The sequence below is a fragment of the Pyrgilauda ruficollis genome, unplaced genomic scaffold, assembly GCF_017590135.1.
Source record: "Pyrgilauda ruficollis isolate IOZ18807 unplaced genomic scaffold, ASM1759013v1 scaffold274, whole genome shotgun sequence".
NCBI lineage: Eukaryota > Metazoa > Chordata > Aves > Passeriformes > Passeridae > Pyrgilauda > Pyrgilauda ruficollis.
Window position 1 is genome coordinate 1 of NW_024524089.1, and position 12,017 is coordinate 12,017.

Genomic DNA, 12,017 nt, shown 5'->3' on the forward strand with positions numbered 1-12,017 from the left:
GATCAGTAGGACATTCTGAAAATACTGGGAATTCCTAAGAATCCTCATTAGGAGGTTTTAGTAACCAGAAATCGCATTCAAGCCTTATGTTCAGAGAATGTGACCATGCCTGTGCTTAAACAGGTCTATTCTATTTGTATCAGATATTGTAACTTCTAGCATTCCAAGAGATTACATTCTAGTCAATCCTGGCCCTGTTTTACTGCTGTGCTAGGGAAACTGGTGATTTCCAAGGAAAGTACAGCAGATAGAGAACATGCACAATTATTCTTGACGGGACCCACATCCAAGTAAAGCAAATCCCCACCTTCCCATTGACTGCTGATCAAGGCCCTAATCTACACATTCCAGCATCTATTATTTATAACTCTGATGATTTCAATTTCATTGATTTGGATCTAAACTAGAAAGTCCAGGCTAAGCCACTGTCTTTACATGGGTGCATTTCCAACATAACAGTTACTGTGGTGCCACATCCTAGCTGACAGCTCTTGAAATTTGGGATTGCTCCAAATTAAGACCAATGTGTGTGCTGTAAGGCAGGCAGCCATTATAACTACGCAGATTGAGTCTCCATTGCTTAAAGGTGAAAATCCATTGAATACAACAATGAGCACACAAATAAAATACATGATGTAAAGGATAAGGAAGGAACAGACTGACTTGATGGCTTTCCTATGGGCCTCTAAGCTGGGATCCCTGAAGCCACTCGCATTATTTTGCATCTGTTGGGTGTGTATCCACAGAGACCAAATCAGCAGAACACTGGAAACAACAGACAGTATTAAAGGCATAAATATACCGGCATTACAGAGAAGAATTATTAAACCCAAACTGTCTTTCCTTGTGGCTCTCATTGATGAAGAGTTGGTCATGGATGAAGGAGCAGTGATGTTCTCATGCACACTGTAGATATCCCAGGCAAAGGGAATTGCAGCTGCGAAGGAGCAGAGCCATGATGTGAGCAGCATCCAGGGCACCAGCCTGGCAATTCTTAGCTTCAGCCAGACGAAGAAAGACTGTGTAAAACTGGCAACCTTGATACAATAGAAGACACTAAGCCAGGCTCCAAACCAGAGGCTGGAGTAGCTCAGAAATGTAAAAATTGTCTTGGAAACTATTAGCAGGTTTTCTGTACGAAAGAAGGGTTCATAAAATATATTCATTAAGTAATCCAGTATATTCCATGACTGCAAAATGAATTTAGATGAAGTCAGAGAGATCATGATCATGTCATATGGAGGCCATGTTTTGCTCCCAATGCAGCTCGATGAACTGGCAGCCAAGATAATTCCATTTCCTAGAATTCCTGCCAGGGATTCAATTATACCAACTGATAGACAAAGGAGAGCAAATGATGTCACCATTGCAACTGAAGAGCTTGCAATTATTACTCAGCTTCCTCTGGGCTCCTGAAAGCCTCAGATCTGGCACTGCCAATCGCAAGGAGCTGTTATGGGCAGTGCTCACCTATTTATCTCAGGGGCAGAAGTATCCTAATGTCATTTAATATTTCTGCTGCTTTACATGTTATTTTGGGTGTTGATGTCTCAGCTGATTTGCCTAAGCATGCAAATTGGGTCAAGATTCAATTGCATAGTTTTCATTTTTCTGGAAGGATTTGCACTGGAAGGGTTATGGAGCAGGTGAACTGTGGTGTTTACAAATGTGGATTTGCACTCCAGTGTCTGGTGTACCTCTTTACATGTTGAGATTTGTATTTTATATGTGATGCCTTAATGTCTCCCTTTTTTGCACAGTTTTTTCTTCAGGGTTTCTGAGACATAGTTGCCATGGCCTCTTGTAATAGTTGCATAGCTCTTCTCTTTATCAGATATTTTCAAGTTACTGCTGCAGTGAGGACTACAATGTTCTTCTTCTGCCTCTGGAAAGTTTTAAGCATCATAATTATCCTTGCATGCTTCCTCTGAGTGTCCCAATGGAGAACAATACATTTCTGTGAGAAGATCAGAACAGAGAAAAGGAAAATAATTTTACAGAGTTCCTCACTGGTCCATTTTTCACCAGCCTCCAGAATAGATGTGGAATTTGCCTAACGAATTTGAGATCTGGGAATATACATTATACATAGGGGCAATGGCACAAGTGTTAACTGAGGCCCAATTTTGCCCCCATATGGAATATGCATGTTTTTGAAATTCTGTTATATATTCTAAAAGAAATGAATTCAAACACTTTCCACATCTAAGAAGATGCAGGTCTTTAAGTAAGTGGAGAGGCTTGGATTCCTTAAAAAGCTTTGGAACTCATGTTTCATTAGGAAAATGAAAGGAAGCATGCCAAGGCTCTTCAAAAGTACAGTGACACAAGTAGCTGTCAGTACAGTAAGAAGCTGTGGGCAATGATCAAATGAGAAATTTTGAGATGTTTTAAAGGTGGTTTCTTTGAGTAGCTTAAAATTTCCTAGTGCTTTATGTAATCTATGATGGCCTAGGAGAGTTTTCAAGCCATTTTTATAATGCACTCATAGGAGCAAAATTTCATGAGCATTTACCTCAGATACATGTACATTTGTTTATATATTTTAGACATGTACTACTGTAGGTATTATGTACATATAAGGTACCGATACTTATTATTTGAAAATATACACCAAGAAAAAGATTGAAATAATTCATGACCCAATACAAATATTTTAAAAGTTATTTTACTTTAGTATCAGTACAAAGTCTTTTTCTCTTCCCATTAAAAATGTTATTAATATTTATTTTTAGTGAGAGTAACATGATTGCATAGGCTTCATTTTTGTTTTTTAATCTAGACTTATTGCTTTGTAACACAGTGATTCAGAGAACTCGTTCTATGTTCAGTTTCATTTGATAAAGGCTCTAAATGGCTTTCCCACTATCACATCTGCAAAGTTCTTTGCTGAAATTCAGCAGTAAATATCCAAATGCTCTGTTGTCAAATCTTGCAAACCAATCAAATATTGTTCTGGTTTTGCATGTGCAACAAATGGGTTCAAAATTCACAGAAGCTCTTCCTTAGAATGTTTTTAAAATTGATTAGAACATAATGCTTCCAAATGTTGCAAGTGTACCTGTATTAGAGTTTTTGGAGTTGTCACACTTATACAATTTTTGGCATGACAATCTTTTGAAAAGCAATTACTTTCTCATCCACTTTTACAATTTCACTTTCACCTTGAAGAAATAAAAAAGTGTGTTTGGTTTTTTGACAGGAACGGGTCTGCAGCATGCTATTGACAGACTCTTCCAACAGAAAAAGGCCAGCAAATAGGTATCACTTCCCTTTTAGTAAAAGAAAATGGTGTAGCTGCTGTTTAAATTCAACTTGTTAAACTCATCTCTTTGAATTCAGCTCTTTTAAGCTCACTCATTGAATCACAGAATCACAGAATGGTTTGGGTTAAAGGGGCCTTAAAGACCATCCAGTTCCAGCCCCCTGCCATAGGCAGGGACACCTTCCTGTAGACCAGGCCCCATTCAAAGCCCCATTCAGCTCTGAGCCTGAGCCTCTTGCCGCAAGGTAACCAGCAAATGTCTGTGTGATATGTGTAGAGTTGATGGGCAAGGTTTTGGCAGTGGGGAGGCTGCAGGGGTGGCTTGTGTGAGGAGATCAGAACATGCCCCTGTGTCACACAGAACCAGACCCAGTTACCCCCAAAAGGGATCCACCTTTGGCCAAGGCTCTGCCCACCAGCGGTGCCGGTGACATCTCTGTGACAACTCATTTAATGAAGGGTAAAGCCCAGTGCCCAGCAACTGTGAGTGAGAGGACAGAGAGAGAATATGTGAGAGAAACAGCCTTGCAGACAGCCAGGTCAGTGAGGAAGGAAGGGGACAAGATGCTCCAGGCACTAAAGCAGACCTTCTCGTGCTTTCCCTGGAGAGGACCACACTGATGTAGACTGTGACCCTGCAGGCTCTGTCAGACCACACTGCAGCAGATATCCAAAGTACAGCCTGAGCAGTTTGTCCCTGGCAGCAGGTGGTTGTGCCCTGAAGGAAGCTGCATCCTGTGGAGATCCCACCATGGACAAGGCTCGTGGCAGGAGCTGCAGCCTGTGGGGATCCCATGCTGAAGCACTTTGTTCCTGGATGATTGCACCTTGTGGAGAGGATCCCCTCTGCAGTCCCCATTCCCTGTTCCCCTGCCCTGCTCAGGGAGGGAGGAGATGGAAGAGTGAAGAGGCAGGGATGGTGGGGGGGGGAAAGGCTCCTGGTTTTGTTCTTTCTTTCTCATTCCCCTTGTCTCTTTTTGATTGGAAATAAATTCAGTTATTTTGCCCATGTTGAAGGAATCCCCACAAGGCAAGGCAAAGACAGTGCGGTCACTCTCAGGCCTGCAGTCCACCCACAATGTGGTCAAGGACAGCAGATAACTCAGTGAGAACAATTAGGGACATCCACAAGTCCAGGGATTGCCAGTCATATCCACAGTGATAAGACATGCCCAGGATCAAGCCAGTAATTCCAGTCTGCAGGCCAGGATCAGTATCCAAGTGAGCTAAGCAGGTGGAAAGGCCCAGGCAAAGCTGCAGCACAGCTCGAGGTGAGACAAAGGTTGACCATCAAGCTTAGAAGCAGCTCCTGAATGTAGAGGGGTCAAAGCCCCACTGAGGCTTCGCTCAGCAATTTGCTAAAAGGCCAGTCAGGTGGACTGTGGAAGTTGGCTCTGGAATAAGGCAGCCAAACCCCCAAAAGCAAGGCCTTACTTTCACCAGAAAGTCCAATCACAGCTTTTTGTCTTTCCCTGTCCCCACACACACAGAAAAGCAGTGCAGCTGGCACATTGATTTTGCCTTTTTTTTTAAAATCCTGCTGTGATGGGCACTGAAAATGGACTGCATTGCATATTGTCCTGAATTTCAATGATGAAAATTCCAGGCATGCTTATAGGAATGCAAATCAGAGAAGGATCCTGTAGTGATCTCTCATGTTGATATTTGCATTTCCTGCCTTGAGCTAAGGACTCTAATCAGATTACTGGGTTTTTTTTCTTGGAAAAAGAAATGCTTTAGACCATAAATGGGTTCTTCTGTCTTTCTCTGATTTTCTTACTGATTATTGTTTTCATCATTAAATTGCAGAAACCCAGAAGTGTACCTTTAACAGAAAAGGACTTTGTTTCCAATGCTGGCCTTACTGTTTTATGCTACTTGTAAGCAGTTCCCTATAAATTTTGTGGGGTTTTTTTTTCCCCTGGATGCTCCATGGAAAGAGGTCCTGGACAAGAAGATTTGCATGATGTCCTTCTGGCAAGGTTAGGGGTGGACGAGCTTTGAATTTTCTTTGATTTCTGATTTGATTCACTGTAAAAGACTTGAATTGAGCAGCAAGAGTTTCTGAGTAGCATTGGTGTGTATGCCAATAGCTCATATGTTTTGGAAGGGTCTGAGTCCATGACTTTTAAATTTTCTTCAGGTTGCTATATGGTTAGTTAAGATGTGGGAATTGAACCAATTTCCATCTTATGGAAAAACAGACAAAAAGAAAAAAATGGCTTCTTTCAAACAAGATGTGTGATATCAGAGGATCCCAACTGCTGTAATTCTCATCTTCTTACTGGTTCAGAGGCTGTTCCTTTTGTTTCCCAGAACAAATTTTTATCAAATTTATTTACTAACTTATCCAGTAGAACACAGGGATTTAGTAGATGGTGTATATAAGGCATGTTAAAGATATTTTTATTCATGTGATAATAATTAGTTAGGTTGTCCATTACAGAAAGGAATATCTAGCAGGAGACTGGCCCTATGAGGTGCTTTCCAATATCTTTGACAGTGTTCCCTCTTAGAACCTCAAATTGATGTTAATGGACAGGTAACTACTTGATTTAATTTTATGGAAAGGTAGCTTTGGAGGGAAGATGAACTTAAAGAGGCAGGAAAAAACCCACAGGGACCGCTTTTGAATCCCATGTGCATGAGGAATGTGGAATAAGGGAACACAAACCAAATTGTGTGAGAGCAGCTGTTCAGGGTGTCCCTGCTGAGCAGCCGTGTGCCTCAGAGCTCAGCCAGGAGCAGGACAGCACGCACGGATTGTGGGCTGAGCACAGCCCACGTGTTTTGCTTGTTGGTGTGGGCAGAGAGCTCTGAGGTTTGTTCCTGAAGGCCGGTGAGGGGAGAGCAGGGAAGGGCAGAGCATGGACCAACCCTCCCAACACGGGCGTCTCATGGTGCTGGGCTGGGACCCAGCATGGTGACAGTGCATGGTGCTGGCAATGGCACATCTGGGTGTCATTGCCGTGTGCTCAACTTTCTGCATGTCTGTTAAATGGCATAAAAATATTCATGGATGCCAGTGCTGTCACCTGTGGCACAGTTTCTGTCATGAGGGAAAGGAAGACTCCATCTCAAGTTATCCTTTGACTTGGTATTTTTTAATTTGTAAAATAAAGCAATTCAGGCACAGACTCAGATCAGTTACAGATACATTGCTTCAAAGAGATTGACAACATCCAAACCAGACACATTGAATCAGGATGGGCTTAGTGAACACAAGGCTCCAGTCATGTATGTTTCTGTTACAGTTACTTTAGAAGTGAATAAACTCCCACTGCAGCTGGAAAGGCTTCCAAAACTCCAGTTCTGATGTAAGTACTTCAGGAAGAGCAGAAGAAGATCAGAAGGCTGTTTTGTTCTTTACTGAATCATACAGTAATCTGAGTCTTGGCCTTGTTTTTCTCTTGTTTCAGAGAAACCATGGCAATTTCCAAGGAAAGAGTAGCAAATAGGAGACAACTTACAAACTTTTCAAAACAAAACTCACATCCAAGTAAAGCAAATTTTCAATCTTCTTCATCATTCCAGATCAAGGCCCTAAAGTATTAATTCCAGTGCCTATATTTTTTATCTCTGCCAACTTCATTTTAATTAATTTGGATCTAAACTAGAAATTACAGGCTGTCATAATCCTTTACATGGATATAGTTCTGACAGGACATTTAGTATGGTGCCACATCCTAGCTGGCAGCTCTTGAAATTTGGGATTGCTCCAAATTAAAACCATTGTGTGTCCTGTAGGACAGGGAGCCAATATAACTATACACATGGATTCCTTATCACTTAAAGGTGAAAAAACTCTGGTGTACAGGAGAAGCAAACAAATAAAATATGTAATGTGGAATATAAAGAAGGAACAGACTGACTTGATGGCTTTCCTGTGGGCCTCTAAGCTGGGATCCCTGAAGCCACTCGCATTACTTTGCATTCGTCTGGTGCTTATCCACAGAGACCAAATCAGCAGAATGCTTGAAACGGCAGACAGTATTGAAGGCAAAGCTGTACTTGCATTCCAGAGATAAATCAATAAAGTCAAACTGTCTTTCCTTGTGGTTCTCATTGATGAAGAGTTGGTCATGGATGAAGGAGCAGTGATGTTCTCATGCACACTGTAGATATCCCAGGCAAAGGGAATTGCAGTTATGAAGGAGCAGAGCCATGATGTGAGCAGCATCCAGGGCACCAGCCTGGCAATTCTTAGCTTCAGCCAGATGAAGAAAGACTGTGTAAAACTGGCAACCTTGATACAATAGAAGACACTAAGCCAGGCTCCAAACCAGAGGCTGGAGTAGCTCAGAAATGTAAAAATTGTCTTGGAAACTACGAACACATTTTCTTTATAAACAAAGGGTTCATAAAATAGACTTATTAAGAAATCCAGTGTAGTCCATGACTGCAAAATGAATCTAGATGAACTCAGTGAGATCACAATCATGTCATATGGGGGCCATGTTCTGCTCCCAATGCAGCTTAATAAACTGGCAGCCAGGATAATTCCATCTCCTAGAATTCCTGCCAGGGATTGAATTATACCAACTGATAGAAAAAGGAGAGCAAATGAATGTCACCATTGTAACTCAAGAGCTTGCAATTATTACTCAGCTTCCTCTGGGCTCCTGAAAGCCTCAGATCTGGCACTGCCAATCCCAAGGAGCTGTTATGGGCAGTGCTCACCTATTTATCTCAGGGGCAGAAGTATCCTAATGTCATTTAATATTTCTGCTATTTTAGATCTTGCTTTTGGGGTTGATGTCTCAGTTGATTTGTCTAAGCATGCAAATTGGATAAAGATTCAATTGCATAATTTTCATTTTTGTGGAAGGATTTGCATTGTAAAGCTATGGAGCAGCTCAACTGGTGTTTGTAGAACTGTGGGTCTGCACTCCAGTATCTGATGTCTTGCTTTACATGCCTAGATTTGGTTTTCTTAAAATATCTTATGCTTTAATCTCTCCCTGTCTTGCATTGTCATGTCTTAATTTATGAGAGTTATCTCTGTGGCTTCTTCTAATACTGAAGCAGGTCCTTATCAGATGTATTCAAATATCTGCCAATGGCTTGGTGGGCATGTGACAGCCAATCAAGGTCAAGCCCCCACAGGTATAAAGGATTTTCATCGTGGCTCCCCTGTCATTGCACTGTATGGTAAAGGTTCTAATATTTCAAGGCCTTGTTTTTATGTAATGAACCAAACTAATAACATCCTGTAGCACTTTTACAGGTCTGACTCCAGTTTCTTTGCTGTAATAACTCATCTATGAACATTGCGGTGAACGAATTCCAGGTGTAGTGATGGCTATGTAATCTTACCACCCAATCCTTCTCTTATGCCAGTCAAAGCAGCTGTTCCAGTGGTCTTTACACTTGCACAGCTCTTCCAGAAAATATTTTTATGAAATAAGTAATTTACTGTTGAGAATACAGCTTCTGTGGTAAATCTTCCCTTCAGTGGCTTGCAGAAGGTAGCTCTTCATTTATTTCACTACTGAAACAGAATTCGTCAAACACCTTAATCTGAGGCATTTTAGAAACATTTGTACTTTCATCCATCCACTAAGTAATCCTCTTCCACTATGTAATTCGTGCTGATACTTGTCTCTTCAAACCTTCAGCAGTATTTTTATGTGTCTTCTACCAGTGTTTGCTGACAACAGAATCCATTTTACTTTGCTGCTCTATTGCTTTCTGTGTATTATCCCAGCCATTTTTACTTTTTATGGCAGGAAGAATAAGTGTTTCTCTGGTGCTATGTGACATTTTTTTCTTTTGCTGTGAAGCAAGAAACCTCAAAGGAGGCCTCTCTACACATTTGTCATTAAGTTTGGTGAAATTTTGTAAAGTAGTGAATTGAATCATATGGCTTGAAATATGGCTGAAAAAATTGTAGGGGTTCATCTCTGTGCTCTGGATGCTTAGATTTTAAATACCTTGGTAATTCTCATGGCTTCATACTGACATTAGCTAAATTTTCAAAGCATTTTCAAAGTAAAAATTTCAAGTACTCCTGTCTATGTGATCTGCATGGCCATCTGTGTGCTTGAGTAGTGTTTCTATAGACCACAGGATGATACAATCATAGAATGGTTTGGATTGGAAGGGACCTTATAGATCATCTAGTTCCAACCTCCCCACCACAGGCAGGGATACCTGCCCAAGGAGTATTTGCTCAGCCTCACTCCCTAGATTGACTTCAAGAAAACAGAGCTGTAACATCCACACATCATCAGGACAACAGATTCATCCACTTATAGCAATACTACCCATACATGACAGAATCTAATTAAGTAGAATAGCAATTATAGATATAAACAAATATCATAAATACCAACTCTGCTGGATATGTTTCAATAGGATAGGTTAGACATTTAATGAAATTATGTAATGTTGGAACAATGTCTGTTTGTAGTTATTAACATACTACAGTACCCTCCTAATGTTGTACAATTAGAGAATCGGACACAGTTTGCAGTCAGCAAACTGCTTACAGAAATAATTCTAAATTTAGGGTTATTACTAAATTGCAATTCATCCCATATGCAACAAACTGCAGAACTTGCAGTTTTTTCATGCAACTTTATATTATCCTGGTAACCCAGGGAATGACCTTTGTTTCCATGGCTAAGAGATCCAGTGTGACTCATGTGCCTCTACTCACTGCATACCTCAAAAGCCAAGCCAAGCCTACCCTATCTGGCAATGGGCTGACAGTCTGAGTGACACTGCTGCCATTCCAGCTGCTGGATTTGATTCTGCTGCTGTATTCTCAATTATGCTCATGCTCAGGAATTATCTAGAAAGTACTGGAGCAATCTTTTTCTCCAGGAGGGGTCAAAGGAAGCTGCTGGTGGGTAGATAACGCCTTCACCCTACGAAAAATGACTGTCCAGTTCTGGGGATTGTATTGTGCTGTCCACTTTGGTGGAACAGCAGGAAGTGACTCATTTTGACCTGAAAAAGGTCAGTTTAAGTAAGTAGCGATCTCATGCCTGTCACTGTCACCATATCACATTCTGGTCACCAACACCTGAGAAGAAGGTGCTCCCTTGCATTTTGCAGCCTTACTCCCTTGATGCTGATTGTCAGGCACTCAGTCTGAGTCCATGGCACAGATGGAGACAAAGGTCTCTCAGGCCATCTCCCAGAATGTCTATCCGTAAGTCAAAATCAAAATCAGAGGTCAGATGGGTGCTAGCTGAACCTGAACAGTCCATCCTCATGGAGTCAACCAAGAAAATATATATATATCCCCATACACAGTTTATAGAAAGGCTATGATAGAAGCCTAGCAGTCAACTATTTCAAAAGCTGCTCAACACCCTGTAAGCCCACAAGGGAGAATTACGGTTGAAGCATGGATTACAATGGTCATATCAAGGAGCAGCAGGAGGAGCTGTTCCATAAGGAAATGAGATCCAAAAAGGCAGCACCAGCACAAGGCAGGTAGGGACAGGACTGTCAAGCATGCAGTCCTACCTCCTATAGGCAAGGATAGCAGAGAAGCTCTGTAATGGGTCAGCCAGCCGTTCAGTCATACCAGATGTGTCCATAGTGATACGACATGTCCAAGATCAAGCCAGTAATTCCAGTTTGTAGACTACGATCAGTATCCAGGTCAGCTAGGCAGGTGGAAAGACTCAGGCAAAGCTGCAGCACAGCTCAGTGAGAGAGCAAGGATGAGCACCCAGCTTAGAAGCAGCTCCTGAAATGAGAGGGGGCTGAGCCCTACTGAGGCATCTCCCAGCAATTTGCTTTAAGGTCAGTCAGTTGTGCTGTGGAAGTTGACTCTGAAACTCAGCAGCCAAAAACTCCAAAAGCAGTGCAGAGCCCCTAACCATATTCATCATATCAGTACCTGGGAACTTTATCAATGAGTCCACCCCAGTCCTGCCTTTTTATCGTCTGGTGGTAAAACTAATTATATCAGCAGTATTCAACACAATTCCAAGGGCTTGACAAAGAAATCAGAATTAACTACCACAGTAGATGGGTAGCTAAGTATATAAAAAAGTTCAGTAAATATCTAGAGAATAAGTATACAATGTACAGCACTCTAATCTAGTTTACCAGGAGCACAGCCAGTAGATTAAGGAAAGTGATTATCTTCCTCAACACTTTTTTAAGGTGGTATCTGGACTATTGCATCCAGTATTTGGGGGGAATTTTATTTTTCTGGTGACTGGACACTACTAAATTTACACACAACAGCAGGCTTTGGCTGACCACAAAGTTCTGGAAAACAGATTCAGAATTCCAAATCATTTTGGCAAGCTGGAGATGCAGTCTGATAAAATAGGGACAAATGTTTACAGATATGAATAAACACATGCATATATAAATTTGTGATGAAAGCTGTAATAAAAATAGATGCCATGCTGGGAGATGCAACCAAAAATTTTTGTTTGTTGCATAAATTAAGGCATTGTACTCTTGTATGTAGCTCTAATAAAGTTGTATTGCAGAACTATAAAACCTGGAAACAACAGTCTTTTTTAGTTTAGAAAGAAGAAATCTGCCAAAGGTCTAACAAACATGCAAAAATAACTCTGAAGATACAGGAATAAACTTTTTTAAATTGCATTGTGGAGAGGGAAAGAGGTGGCTGGTTTCATAATTACAAAGCCAGATCCTTTTTACAATTAGTGTTAAAACTTACAGGAAAAAGAATCATGTATATTTTCATTGCAAACTTTTTTAAAGAGTTGGAACAAGAAGCTTCTGGAGAGTCACAGGGGAAGCTGATCTTGCC

General features: G+C 41.1%; 2 protein-coding genes across 2 annotated transcripts; both read right to left on the reverse strand.

Annotated features, from left to right (window-relative positions):
* Window positions 1-431: 431 nt before the first annotated feature.
* On the reverse strand, window positions 432-1,367 carry LOC121355884 (taste receptor type 2 member 40-like). Its single transcript, XM_041471710.1, has one exon. The coding sequence runs from the start codon at window positions 1,365-1,367 to the stop codon at window positions 432-434; it is 936 nt and encodes a 311-aa protein (XP_041327644.1).
* Window positions 1,368-6,386: 5,019 nt separating this feature from the next.
* On the reverse strand, window positions 6,387-7,829 carry LOC121355881 (taste receptor type 2 member 40-like; the record flags this gene model as incomplete). The annotated part of the gene is made up of 1 exon (XM_041471700.1): window positions 6,387-7,829. A coding segment is annotated over one exon (924 nt), but the record flags the coding sequence as incomplete, so codon positions are not given.
* Window positions 7,830-12,017: the final 4,188 nt, after the last annotated feature.

Coding starts and splice junctions, on each gene's coding strand:
- LOC121355884 (XM_041471710.1), bottom strand. CDS start 1,367: ATGGTGACATCATTTGCTCTCCTTTGTCTATCAGTTGGTATAATTGAA.